The 14,359-nt window shown below is 41.3% G+C and overlaps 1 protein-coding gene across 3 annotated transcripts; it reads left to right on the top strand.

Annotated features, from left to right (window-relative positions):
• The first annotated feature begins 513 nt into the window (after positions 1–513).
• coq10b (coenzyme Q10B) lies at positions 514–13,247 on the top strand. 3 transcript variants are annotated; one of them, XM_087852953.1, is made up of 6 exons: positions 554–666; positions 2,740–2,911; positions 6,802–6,957; positions 8,209–8,401; positions 9,919–10,020; positions 10,189–13,247. In XM_087852953.1, exons 2-6 carry the CDS (start codon positions 2,838–2,840, stop codon positions 10,354–10,356), a joined length of 693 nt encoding a protein of 230 aa, XP_087709079.1. In that variant the 5' UTR covers positions 554–666; positions 2,740–2,837; the 3' UTR covers positions 10,357–13,247. The 3 variants fall into 3 exon arrangements, with proteins under 3 accessions (XP_006805882.1, XP_087709079.1, XP_087709080.1); XM_087852954.1 differs by lacking the exon at positions 554–666 and adding an exon at positions 674–2,661; XM_006805819.3 differs by lacking the exon at positions 2,740–2,911 and having other exon boundaries at positions 514–666.
• Positions 13,248–14,359: the final 1,112 nt, after the last annotated feature.

Raw genomic sequence — 14,359 nt, forward strand, 5'->3', positions numbered from 1 at the left:
CGATAAGCAAAGAAACTTTCATAATTTACCCCTGAATTGATGTATATGTAAACAGCTCCCCTTTCATTTTTATAAAGATAAAAACAAAAGCACACATACAGAAACCTGTTCACTTTCACTTTCAATGTCTTCCTTACTGCAAATAATTTTAAATATTTATTTCACTTTGTTATTCAAAAATAGTAGAAACTGTATTCTAACAAATTTGCCCAACAGAGCAGGAATAAATGACAACAAAGAAGGTGTAGTGTAGCCGACAGGTCAATACGGTGACCTATTGATAGTTTTGATATGCAAAGACAAACAGGTTTCACCCGGTTTTCTCGGCCGGTAGTGCAACCCGAGCCAACAACTCGTGACTCTATGCGCGTGCGAGCTCGTGCACACGGACCTGAATACGTTGGCGTGACAAACGGCGGGACCGCCCAATAAAAACATTCGGTGGCCTCAGGTCGTCCAATGGCAAGCGGGTTAGGCCAGTTGAGGGTCGGGCCAAACTGCGCGTTGAGCTCCCTGTCAACTGGTTGATAGCGAGGGAGTGAACAAAGCCGTTAAAGAAGAAGAGAAGATGGCGAGATGCGGTCGGAACTTGAGGAAAGTAGCTGAGTGCATAAAACAGTTACCGTCCACAGCCAACCGGGATATCCAGAACAGAAGCAACGTTAGGTAAAGTGTTTGACTTTTTCAAGTTGTTGTCTGAAACGAGACGGCGTAAAATATGAAGACATAGCTCTATAACGAGAATTTATACCAAAGTTAAACTTCTGGTACGGGGTAGCTAAACACTGCGGCGGTGTACGATTCACGGCCCTATTTGACTCAAGAATCTCGTTGGATTCGTTAACTACATCTCTGTAGATGGTAGAAAGTAGTGAAATGAGGGTCGAGTAAAAGCAGTATTGGTCTACCTTATAGCAAATGTAGTACAGCCACGATGTTGCAGTGATAAGCCGCATAGTACATTAGATAATAATTTATATTCACTGAAACATTAAATTGTCGCTCTTTCACTTTCACACATAGAAAAGTAAAGCTGATTTCAGTTTCTTTTACTGGACTATATGCATTCTCATGTGGGGAGCAGCAGTCTTAGCGTAAACTTACAAAAATGCGAGATAATTTATGTATTGATTATAAACCAGGCTCATTAATTATTACTATGTCTGCGTAGTTGGGTTTTTTCTTTTACGTCCCACCACTGCTGATAGCACAGCCAAGTTGAAGACATGGAAACCTTTAACTTTACATACTTAAATCCCCACGATAAAAATTTAGAAGCATCGTAACGATTAGCATCGATTATCTGTGATTTGCAAAACAGTGTAGTAAAAACGACATGCAGGTACAGTCTGAAAATATTCCTAAAATCGTTAAGTCCCATTTGGTAAATGAAACCATCACCAGAACCTGTAGCAGCTTTTCACCAATTATTGTCTCACATGTGATGCATATATTATATTAAGTTTACTGTTTGTCAGTCATTATCTGTTTATACAACAGCCTCTCTTTAACATCAAAAGCTGACTGCGAAAGAGTATATTATAAACCATGCAGATATGTTTAATACTCCGTATTGTCACTAAGCAGACAGTGTTTCAGATGATTAGTCTAGGTTCTTTTTTCTATTTCAGCTAGTTATCTCTTATATTGGTCTTAGTCCAGTCCCCAGTCCATTCTCTATATCTCAGCCATTTTATCTCCCACCCCCCTCCTTTAAGTCGTCTTTCCTCTGATTGAACAGCGGGTGGGTGGGGTTTCTGTGCTCACTGCCAGAGCTGTGTGCCTGAAATGACCATAGTCAGGCTGTCTGAAATTCTAAGTTTAGAGCAGTCTGAAGTCTTAGGTTTTCGGTCACACGGTGTACTTATACATACACCGACCTCATTATTTGAAAATTTGGTAATTTTTAGTATGAGCATCTGCTACTGTATATGGCCTATAAATTTACTCATCACAAGGTAACATTACTTGTTACCTTAGCCTAAACAATAGCACATTATCTGCTCCCTTAAAATTAAACAAGATGATGCTTTTATCTACATTTTCCTAAAGAAATGTTAAACAAATCCAAAGTGTGCTACTTTAATTAGTTTCTCAGTGTATTTGTATACTTCCATGAATTCATTGTCCAGCTCATCTGTTGTTTGGGTTTAATTCTGCTTTCCACCTTTGTGGAGTTTGAGGTGTCTCATTCACCTTTTGCTCTGGGCCATTCTCAGCCTGTACCCAGGATACATTTAGAGGTCAGGTGTATAGGGATGGGTATCGAAAACCGGTTCTTGTTGAGAACCGGTTCCCACTGTTTCAATTCCTTGGAATCGTTTGCCATTTTTGCAAACGATTCCCTTATCGATTCCAGTCGCCCCGAATGACGTCACCACGTTGCGGAGCGTCATTTACCTGGCAGGAAACATGGCGGCTCAAACGCTAAAAAGTTTGGTTATACTTTACGAGAACGGATGACAACAGGGCAACTTGCAATACTTGCAAAGTAGATATTTCATTTAAGGGAGGAAACACTACGAATATGCAAAAGCATTTGCTCACAAAACACGCGATAACCTTAAATGAATGTCGTGTTTTTAATTCCGCTCCGGACTCGTGAATCTCAACCCAGCAGTAGCGGTAACGTTTGCACGTCCTCTCCCGTTAATGCGGCAGGTAAATAATCAACTAACAGTGCATATTATGTTAGCGCGATCTGCCTTATTACAAAACCTGCCATTACTGTGCATTTAGGGGACCATGATGAGAGAGACAGACAGAGTCTGGCTCAGATGCTGGCAGTTCTTGCTACAGTCTACCGGTAGCGTCTCCTTTCAGGCCAGGATAGACGAATGTCACCGAGCAGTGACTACTTTGTGGTAAAAGGCTTGCACCCATTTGCCACAGCAGATGCCCCCGATTTTCGGTAAGTGAATGTGTTTAATTGTAGGCAGGAACATTACTGGATATTCTTGTGTAATTGCTACAGAATCATTTATGTTATTCTTTGTTATTGCTACAGAAGAATATTTATTTTATTATTTTACATTCACAATTTTTTTTCCTGGGGACCCTGTGACACCCCATTGAAGAGCCGTAGGTTGGATCTGTTAAGATCTCACTGTTGGGTTTGTAAGGCCATGTTACTCCTAAATTTCTATCTTGTTCAAAGAGAAGATATAAAACAAAGATCTAAGCTAATTGACCTTAGTGTTCTCCTTTTTTTAAAAAAAAAATAATCGATAAGAGAATCGATAAAGAATAGAATCGTTAAACAGAATCGAAAATGGAATCGGAATCGTGAAAATCTTATCAATACCCATCCCTACAGGTGTATCATATTTCAGGTAGTAAAACAGGAGTGAATAGGCTCCTGTTTAAGGGCAGTGGGTACATTGGAATTTCATGCAGTGTGGGATGAGTTACTATGGGAATGGAAAACCTGATTCATTTGGGAACAGGTTACAAAACTCCATACCTGTGGGAATTGTATTCCTCTAAGCTCATTGAATGCTTATAATTGCTGGCATATTTTTCTGACAGTTGTGAGTCAGTCTTGTTGCACACCTGTGCCACAAACAGGCCTTTATGCTTCTTATTTCACAGCCTGTTGAGACTCGGTTTATTGATTCTTAAAACCTGTGTAGAATCATTGGTGTTCTTGGTATTAGGAAAGTCCTATCACTTTAAGCTGACAACAGCAGATTGCTGTCACATATTTAACTTGTTATATTGTCACACCAAAAAGCATTAAATTTATTGTAATTATCGATGTGTTATTTAATTGCTTCCCGTCATGCTGTGGCAGGGGTACTCTGGAACACAGAGCTACAGCCAGCCACAATGGACCAAAAAACCCCTCTTAGACACACTCCTAAGGAGTGGCCAATGAAAATGCCCCTACAGGCTGCTTATGCCTGAGTAACAGGATCTCTAGTTAAGTTGCTGTGGTGAAGGGTATGAGCCAGTTTAAGTTGTCCCATTCATGGTGTCATGGGAGAGCTGGGGCAGGGCTTTTCACCTGATCCAACCTTCTCTGGAGCTACTGCTACATGTTGCCTTGAGGAAGGATTACATACTTGATTAATTGTAGAGTTGATTAAAGTAGAAAATATATGTGGATTGTGGTTGTCCACAGTCCACATATATTTTACTTATATCGATATAACATTATAAATATAAGCTAAACATCACATTGTAGAAGCTGGAAACAATGCTGATGTGATGTTAAGAGCTTCATAGCGTACAAGTAATCAATCACCGAACAATGTAGGGCAATTATTTCAAAGGGTACATAGCATTTTTTTTCTTTATTTTCCATCTTATGTATCTATCTTAAATATGGTCATTAATTTACAGGCGCTCGCTCTTAACAAAAAGAGGCCATTATTTATGAGGGTGCAACCAATCATAAGAAAAGAGCTAAACTAAACCAACTCAACTAAAAGGCTTGTGTGAGACAGAGGATGAACTACATGTGTAACTGTACCTGTGAAAGATGTACAGGGATAATTGTGATCTATTCAGTTGTTTAAGAACAAAAAATTGAAGCTGAAAATGTAGGTCCACTTTAAGTTTGAACTAATTATCACATTTTTTTCTTATCACCATTTAGCAACCCTTTTTGTTTTTCGTCAGTTAACATCATGAATTGTTTCACAGATATTTATGACAAGTTGGAACAAGTCGAGCCTTTCAGTCAGTGAGGTGTAAAACAGTCTTAACAGTCTAAGAAAACAGCCTGGGGAAAAAATGTTGAGAAATGAGAAAAGGAGGGAAGTGTATGTAAAGACTTAACTGATTTTACTAGTTAATGATTTTTTTGTGTGATCAGCTGCCTAGAACTGCTAATCATGTTTAATTTACTGCAAAAAACAAAACAAAAAAAACCCCCACAGAAAAATCAAACAAAGAAATTTTTTAGGTCTCAAAAGAGACTTTAAAGATCACTCATTCAAATAGTTGTAGATTAACTTTCACAGTGAGGAAATCTTGAACGAGTGAGAAAATATTCTAATCTAAGATCTTGATTATTGTAAGATGCAGACACAGAGACCTGGAGATCGAATGGCTGAGTAGTCATTCCTGTTCTATCTCTTTAAAGTCTGCTTGCCGTCTCCCACCTGGGTCACATGGATAGTTGGTCACGAAGGTGTCTGCACAGACCCTCCCCCTCACTGTCTGATGATGAAATTAGTTTTAATTGTGTTTCAATCTAAAATCGCTGGCTGCACTTTATTAGCTGATAATTAAATGTTGGCTAATTAAGTGTAGCCAACACTTAATTATCTCAACCAAACCAGTCCTTCAAGGGTTTTAGAAACTTGAATATCAACTGTAATTTTCTTGTGTTTACTATATGTCAAAATGTTTGTAAAATAGATGGACATAAGGCCATAGGCAGTGGAGTTTTCCTCCCCCAGAATTCATGGAATTCCTCTTATATACAGTTCACCCATTGTCTGGCCCCTCGGGCCAAACAGTAAGCACAGTTCCTGTAGTCAGCTCTGGTCAGAGCTGCACAGCGATCAAGGTGTCCAAAGCTTAAAGTAAAATCAGTGTCCTTGACCTTGTTACGTTACTTCCATCTGTATTTGAGTGACAAATGCTTGGCAGGCGTGGCGAGTTTCCTCTCTCCAGAATAACGGCTGGGGCTGGGCTATGTTTACAGGTACTGCAGGATAATCAGCTGGTTATATGCTGGTATAGATCAGGACTTCCTGTCCCGCTTAGCTTGATTATGAAAAATATTACAGCTGTGCACCCTGAGGACAAAACACATTGAAGAGTGGAGGCACAAACATTAAAACGGCTTTTCAACTGACTCCTTCCTGTGACCCAGACAGTTCCTGTCAGAGATCTATTTATGCTGAAGCCTCCAGGAACAGAAACTCCAGGATGCAAGTTCCACCTGGAAGCTTTCTTTGTATTGCAGACAGTGTGATAGTTCTATACTACCCTCCGTGTTTAAATTAGATCTCTTTCAACTAGAACCTCGGACACTGCACGGGTCAGTCAACTGGCCATCATGAGAATGGAAGCACCGAGTCCCTGCAGACTTTATCCCCTGACAGTTGAGTTCTTTAAACAGAATGGCTGTTTCCTGGGTGTTGACAGAAAAAGAGAATTTGGGGTGTTTTATACAACTCAGAGGCTACTCGCTGTCATTAAGCAGCTTTCTGTGGCCTTAGATTGTTTGGGTAAAAACTAGACCTTTTTGGATAAGAAACAGCAGTTTTTTGAGTAGCTGGCAGAATGTTGATCCAGAAAGGAGTTAAAAACATTCTTGATGTCATAACAGCAGCTACTGGAACGTTTTCACAGTACAAAATGGAGAGAAGGAAACCGTTGTCTCTCAGTCTGGCTTTTGAGGCCAGAAGGGGAATTAAAGAAAAGTTTTTCTTAATGTTTCTGGGTGCCTAACATTCTTTATCGTTTTACGAGGGAGGCCACAGTCTGGTGCAGGAGCATGACATGTGCTTCACTGTATGCTTTAGCCTGAGCAAGAGTAAAGATGAAGAACCCACAGTGAGAGGCATGAGCTGTGGGTACTTAACAGTCCAGAATTTCCCACTGCAGGCAGCACAGACCAAACACAGTCACACCCTGTTTGTTGTGTTAAAAGGAATTTAAAGAATAATGAAATGTCAATGTTGTGTCAAAACTTGCTTGTGCTGGCCATTCTCTGATCTCTGCTGTTAGACTGGGGTCAAATCACACAAACTTTCCAAACTGAGAACAACAGATTGATGCGCCTCTGCTTTCTGAGAGCTTATTGCATTGTTGGTGACTTGTTGTTTTTTGTTTGGTCATCAGATACCTTTCATCATGCGGGATCCTGATGATGCGTGCGCACCCACTGCTGAGTGCAGCCGTGCTAGGGCGCCCCATCACACTGCCTTCACGCAGCTTCTTCAACCTCGCAGATTCCTTCTCCAAGAGGAAGGAGTACTCAGAGAGACGCATCATTGGGTGAGTCAGGATCCACTTACATTTTTTTTTGTCATTTTTATTTTACATTAATTTATTTTTTGCCTCAAGACACGTTTGGACATAATTTTTATCTCAGGAGGAGACAGTGTCTGCGGGCAAAAACTTGTATTTTGTATAGAAACAGTTTTTTCAGCTCTCTCCTGCAAGTGTTTTTTTCCCCCAGCTTGTATTTAACCACTTAAAGTCCTTAAAATATATCTTTAGCTCCTGTTTGTGTTTGTTTGACTGAAATACTCTGACCCTCCTGAAAACTTAAAAATAGTTTCACAGGAAGCTTTTGAAAAAGGATGGAAAAACTCATTCATCCATCAGAATGGCTCCAAGCTTTCTAATTCCTCTCATAACTGGCATAGATTTTTGGCGGTAGCACATTGTTAAACAATGACGTCATGATTTGTAGAATGCCTGAGTCACATGCGAGCCCTTTGACTTCTATTTCTATCCTGTGCTCTGACTCACAGATAAAAAAACAGCTGAAAACATGTTTACACACACACACAACAAAATGATCAGAAATCAGTAATGGCACTGATAAAGAACTGGACCTATGAGCACAATCAATAATGCCACCAACAAAGAGAAAGTCTTAATCAATATCCATAATTACTTCTCAGTGTCTTTCTGTGATATCAAATCAGACTTTACGTCTGGGTGGTCCTGCTGCTGAGCTTTTATGTCCATTGCAGAAGAGATGAAATGTAACCAAACCACACGGCTACAAGGGCTGAAATTGAAGCTCCAAAATATGATATAATGCACCAATGTCAGTGATCTCCAGTATTGGCAACATGTGGTGCGTTCAGCTGCTCTGAAATGCCCTATGTACCAGTGAGTGTTTGGAGTCTGGTCTCTGTATCTGTACCCTACGTGTGTGTGTGACGCACTAAATGTCCTCCTGTGCTCCTCAGAGAGGTCATACTCACTAAATCTGCTTGTATAAATAGACATGGGCACTGGCAACTATTTTCCCTCAGCTGGACGTCTGGAATTATGTAACACGGTGTCTGTACGTGTCTGTCATTCAACACCTCCAACTTTTGTTTTGTGTGCTTTACTGCTCTTCTTTTGCCCTTATTCCAACATCCCTTACTGACCTATTTGAGCCTTTTCTGGGTCGACGCTGTTGTATTATGGTTGGTGTCTTGTCACACAGTTGCTGACCTTCATCTCCTTGGTGACGTGCAGCCTTGCGTTAACATATTCGCTCTCTCTGTTTCCGTGTCCCTGCAGATATTCCATGCAGGAGATCTATGAAGTGGTGGCTGAGGTGGAAAACTACCGCCTCTTTGTTCCCTGGTGCAAGAAGTCTGAGGTGGTCTTCAAGAGATCCGGCTTCTGCAAGGCCAAATTAACTGTGGGCTTCCCCCCTGTAGTGGAGAACTACACCTCCCTCGTCACTACAGTACGCCCTCACCTGGTCAAGGTAAGATACTGCTTCAAGCTCATGGTTAAAAAACATCCACTGTTGATGTTAGTACTGTGACATTATTAGGAAAACACAGAGTAGGTAAAGGAAAACACTCAATCTAAAAGAAACAGACTAAAACGGTAAGAATGAAAAATTAATTTAGATGGACGTCACAGATTAAGCTGGTTTCAAGTCAAAGTCAGGATACGGTTTTTGAATGAAGATTGGCACAACAAATCATGAGCTCCCATTTAGTAACCTTCATAGTAGCTGTATGAAGTCGTCAGCCTATTCAATAAACACTCAATTTTACAATATTTTGAGTTTTCTGGCAGTTATTTCATGGTTCAGGCTTTAAAGTGTTAAGAAAAAGAAAAAGGTCTGCAGCTAGTCAACACAGGCCCGCGGTCTGTGCTGGGGAGACACTCTTGGTGCCTATTCAGCTCGACTCTACTATGTTACCGTCGTTTTCCATTGCAGTGGAGTACCACCTAATGTACACATTAGGATGATGGTTGATCTATTGCTTTTTGTCAGACTCGGGGACCACTGTGTTGTTTTGGTTTTTTTTCAGGTGTTTTTCCTCATTGTTGAGTTTTAAAAATGGTGGTATTGATTTTTGTGAAAGAAGTGCTCTAATGATTCAGACGCCATTGACTGGCCAATGCGTGGCACACAGTCTGTCGTTGTCACATTTTTGGATTGCCTCAGGCTTTCAAGCCTGACCAAGTTGTTACTTAAACTACCCTGTACCAGGTACTGCCACCTAATGGAGAATCCTAAAAACCCTGTTGTGTCGAGCCAAGTGGGTACTAGTGGAAAAGGACTGTCCGTGTTAAGTCCTGATTAACTTCTTCCTGCTACGTTGTATATTTTCCTCTCGTTCGTTATTTATCCCTGTTGTCATTACACAACATGTGATGGAAAGTTGGCCACACAAGAAGGGGGTGTAAAAAGCTGGCTGTCACAGAGACGTGAAGGCTGGCACAAATAGCTGAATAACAATTGAAAAAAGAGGAGACAATACCTGCCCCTGTCTCACCTCAGCAAAGCTGAACAAACAAAGGCTGAGGTGGGTGTGAATACCATTAGAAGATAACACTCAGACGGCACCTCTCTGAGGTGTGAAAGGTGCGAGAGACATTTGCAACACTATCTGCTCTTTTCAGCGAGGCAGGGTTATCAGCCTTAAATTCAACGTCTGTAAAATGTAAATAGAACAGACTGCACTGCTTGGTGAACTATCACACTGACTGAAAATCATTCAGGCTGGAGTGAGAAGCACTCCACACTTTTTGGGTGTGAAAGTGTAAACTGTAAATATCACCCTAGTCAAAACAGGCCGTCTTTGAAGCTGGGATTAGGTGCAAAGTTCAGCTGGAAATTCTTTTTCCTTTGTTTGGCTGCTCAGAGGGTGTTTGCAGTGTTTTCTGAGGCTGTAAAGTCACAGTTGTTGCTCTAAGCAATTCACAAATGCAATGTCTCTCCTGTTGCTGACTGACCGCAGAAAACTTGTACATGTTGCTTTTCAGGCATCGTGCTCGGAGGGTAAACTGTTCAACCACTTGGAGACGATGTGGCGTTTCAGCCCTGGTCTCCCTGGGTACCCCCGGACCTGCACTGTGGATTTTGCTGTAAGTACAAACAGCTTGTTGCAGGGCAACATACTGGAAAATGTCCACTATGTGAGAATGTGCTCTGTGATCATGTGTTGGCTCATCTTGGCATGTCTGGATCAGTTTCATACAGTCACAAAGTTAGAGACTCAGCTGCTAACTTTATCGTCTCCTCTTCCTCCTCAGATCTCCTTTGAATTTCGCTCCCTCATCCACTCCCAGCTCGCTCACGTGTTCTTCGATGAGGTGGTGAAGCAGATGGTTTCTGCGTTCGAGCGGCGTGCCTCCAGTGTTTACGGAGCCGAGACGCCCATCCCGCGCGAGCTCATGTTCCACGAGGTCCACCACACGTAGCGACAACCTCCCTCTGCTGCACAAACACGGACCCACAAACAACAACGTCAAAGAGCCCGAAGAGAGACTATCTGTGTTCCAACTGAAAGTGCCTTTCTCACAACAATGAAACAATTTCCTGTGTCAGATTTTAAAGCTGGTGTGGATCCTCCAGCTGATTTTCACCTTGGTGCTAATGCAGGTTCCTATATCAGACCTTGATCTGGTGGTGAATCTGAGCCCGCAGGTCAAATGGAGGCCCCACGGTGCGTCAGGCCAGTGCGTCATCACTTCTGTACAGATTAGCTATAGGGATGCAGGCACACAACTGAAAACGGAGACAAAGCAATGATGAGCTGCAACATACAGAGTCTATTCAGATATTTTAGATATTTACTTTTGCACACAGATTCTCTAACGTTACATTTATCTGCACCTAACAGTCTAAGACATGAAGATATTCAGTTTCACACATGACACAGGAAAGCAAAGAGTTCAGCTGGAGCCAGACAATGACTGAAATTATTCCGGAAGCTGCTGAATAATTTAAACCTTTTTTTTTTTTTTTAAGTAAGCTGTGTTTCCACCAGATGGACCAGAGTGTAGGTTAAGTTCCAGAGGAAAAGGTTTCTGCTTACACTTCTCAAAAGTACAGGAACGTCAGAGGGGAGTGTGGCGTGTGATTGGTGGCGTACTCTGAAGTACGGAATTACCACCAACTACTGGACTTTTTTTTTGTGTATAGTCTAATGCTAAACCAGCTGTCACCTATTTATAAATGGACTAATTTGCTGCTAATCTGTATGAAGGAACAGTTTAGTTCCTGGAACTCTGGACACTGAATGGAAAAGCAGCTTTAGAAAGAAAAAAAAACACAGGCTCCAGCTGCTTGAGTGTGTGTTGTGTTGTGTTTTGTCAAAATGATTGTGAAACTGAAGATTTTTTTGGTCTTGGACTGTTGGTCGCACAGTTGAAGACATTGCAGTGCACTGTGTCAAAACACGCAGGGCTTTTCTCAATATTTACTGACAGAAATTGAGGATTGTGAAAGCAAACATTTATTGTGGCTAGCCTAGTCTGCTGATGAGCACCACTTGAACATTTCTCACCCCGTATGGTTCTTTTAGTGCAATGGAAATGGAAAGGCAGCTTCATTTATATTCCAAACACAGAGGCAAAGAAGAGCATTAGACCAACATCACAATAAAAGCAGAAGAAATTCACTGAATATATAGCAACGTGACATGTAAAGTATAAAATTAAAAAAATGAAAGACATAAAGAAAGATGAAAAAAGGTCCCAGTGAGAGACAATACAGGATGTAGTGACGCCAAAACAAAGTGACGCAGTTTCAGGGAAGCACAAGGTTACTAATAATGCCCAGATGCCGGAAAGCTTTCCTGCCTTCCAAAATGCACTTTACTGAAGTACATAGTGTGCACACAGCTGGGACATACTGTGCCATAACATTGCACCTTGAACTCTGACCCTCTCGCTGTATCTGGCATGGGATTGTAGGTCAGAATGGCCAGAAAAGCACACACATACTCCGTACCCCCTCTGGATACTGTAGAACATCCTGGTATTTTGGCATTTATACTAAATCTTTTTTCTTTTCTTTTTTTTGTGGCAAAGTCCATAATAGTGTAGTATGAGTAATGGAAGTCAGAACCAACACCACTGAAATCCCATATCTTTGTACCAAAGGTAGAGCAGAGTCCTGCCATGTGCCCATGTTGGGGCACAGAGACTGTTATGAATCCCCTGTTTTAACAGAAATTCTGAAAACAAACCAACATGTTGTATCATGGCCAGCAGATTAGACACTCGCTGGATGTCTAACTGCTGACAGACTAAGCTCCTGTGCTGCTTTATTTTCAGTGTGGATGGACACTGGATTTCTATCATTACTTAAATGCTTTTTCAATTTCAACAGCAGTAGGTGGAGATATTTGGGCTTAAGTGTGCAATAGCAGCAGTGTGTTGTAGTCATGCCAAATGCAGCCGAGCAAGTGTGTAAAACCCACTGCTGATGTCAGGGCCCAAAGCAGCTGCTAGGCAGGAGCCAGGAGCTCCTTTTATCAAACTAATGAGAATTATTTTTGGTTGTAGTGTTGTTTTTGATTTAACTCCTGCTGTATGCAGATTAGCTATTAGGATTTTTTAGATTTAAAGAAAAGCTTTACATTACGTGCTCCAAGTGGCTCCATCTTCAGTCACAGTTCTGATGTAGTGGACCCTGACTGACCACAACTTCTTTCAAAGTAGCCACTCTCTAAGTGAACAAGTCATACACTCATTTAAAGTGTCTCTTTTTTTGTACCAGGCTGTAAACGTGTTTTTGTCCTGCTGTAAAGTTTGTTTTTAACATTTTTAACATGGAAGTCTATGAGGATTGGCTCACTTCTGGGGCCAGCCTCAAGTGGCCACTACAGGAAATGCACTGTTAGGCAATTCAGCTTTGGCTTCATTCATCATCATCATGTTATTAGCAGCCTCCATATATGGTCATAAATGTGCTTCATGTTTGACCTCTGACTGATGTCAGAGTGGTTCTCCTTCAGTGTTGACCCCTCACAGCCCAGTAAAAATAAACTAAGAGCAAGCTCTATGGAGAATGTAAAGGGGCGTAGCCCTGCACATGCTGGCTCAGTCACCCCTACTGTTGCTTTGCTTCACACTGGCACCTTTCAGTTAATTATGAATGTGAACCGCGTCCCACCAGCCAATTGGAAAAGCGAAGCTTGGACTTCTTAATAGTTTATTCAGTGGTGTCTGGTTCTGCAGGATCACGTGTTTGTGTGCATGTAAGGATTATTTAAAGGTAACTTAGTTTGTGCTGAATTAGCGGTGATATGTTTTGTAGGCAAATACAAATCAATAAAAAGGGAATTGGCTGCAAGTGAATACAACTGTGCGGCAAGACTTTCTGTTGATCATGAAACAAAACCGTGAGAAAATGATACTAACCCTGATAAATGCTAACCTAAAGAAGAGAAATTAAATGTTTAAATGCAACACATTGATTCAGAGAGTGCACCGTGATCATTATTATTAGCAAACAGCTCATTGTTCAGTCAGAAATGGCTTTTACCATCACACAACCAGCATGTTACCTGTAGCGGTTTGATAAAATGGGGCTCAGATCAGGATGTTTCCGTGATGAGTCTGCTGACCTCAAACCTTCCACCTGTCCAACACACAGCACCCACAGAGTGCCTCCAGACCTGCTGGCAACATATTTATCTTCATTTATAAAGGAACAATAGACTCATTTTATCATATTTATTACTTAGTTTAGGTGTAAATGCAAGCACTTCACTCTGGGAGCCAATGTTAGCATTTAGAAGCAGTATTCCTAATACAATGTTGTTTTGCAGCACTGGGGGAACTCCTCCATCAGTGTTGCTGTATCAGTATCGTTATGTTTATACACTGCTCTGCATTTGCCTTTTCTCTGCTTACTATAACCGCTTTACTGCTTATGAACGCTAACTAAGGTGGCTTCATGTGAAGTGTAAGTGTGTAAATACTAGTTTTAAGATCACATTAGAGCTACACACTGCTGTTAAAGAGTATGATTATGGATTTGTGTCAGCTTGTTTCATGCAATGTGGAAAGGACGTTTTGTTTGTGTTGAAAAACATGGACCGACTGCATGATTTATAAAGTATTTTTTCTAAAAAACAAACCTGGGTTCTCTGGTGTGTTTCCTCCCTCTGGGCTGGGACCAGACAGAAATAGGGTCGTCACGTGAGCATTGAGAATAGACCTGCTGCAAGTGAAGCATCTGAACAGTCTGTCATAAGCTTTGGAAATGTCACTGCAGGCAAAGGGCAAAGTAGAATCTGAAATTTCCCTCTGCCCTTTCAAAGCTAACACGGATCACTGGGAACATCTGAAAACAGACTCACAATTATTACTGTGACATCACTCGATTGGTAGTTGACCTACTCGTACAGTTACAGGACATTTTAAAAGGTGGCTCCTTGTGAACAAAAGACAGAGATTTGAAAACTGGGGA

The sequence above is a fragment of the Neolamprologus brichardi genome, chromosome 16 (assembly GCF_056152115.1).
Source record: "Neolamprologus brichardi isolate AB-2024 chromosome 16, ASM5615211v1, whole genome shotgun sequence".
Lineage (NCBI taxonomy): Eukaryota > Metazoa > Chordata > Actinopteri > Cichliformes > Cichlidae > Neolamprologus > Neolamprologus brichardi.

Excerpts from the sequence above, each read along its gene's own strand:
- coq10b (XM_006805819.3), top strand. The coding sequence starts at position 569 with ATGGCGAGATGCGGTCGGAACTTGAGGAAAGTAGCTGAGTGCATAAAA. Across the intron at positions 8,402-9,918 it reads TACGCCCTCACCTGGTCAAG|GCATCGTGCTCGGAGGGTAA; the intron begins GTAAGATACTGC and ends GTTGCTTTTCAG. Across the intron at positions 10,021-10,188 it reads CCTGCACTGTGGATTTTGCT|ATCTCCTTTGAATTTCGCTC; the intron begins GTAAGTACAAAC and ends CTTCCTCCTCAG.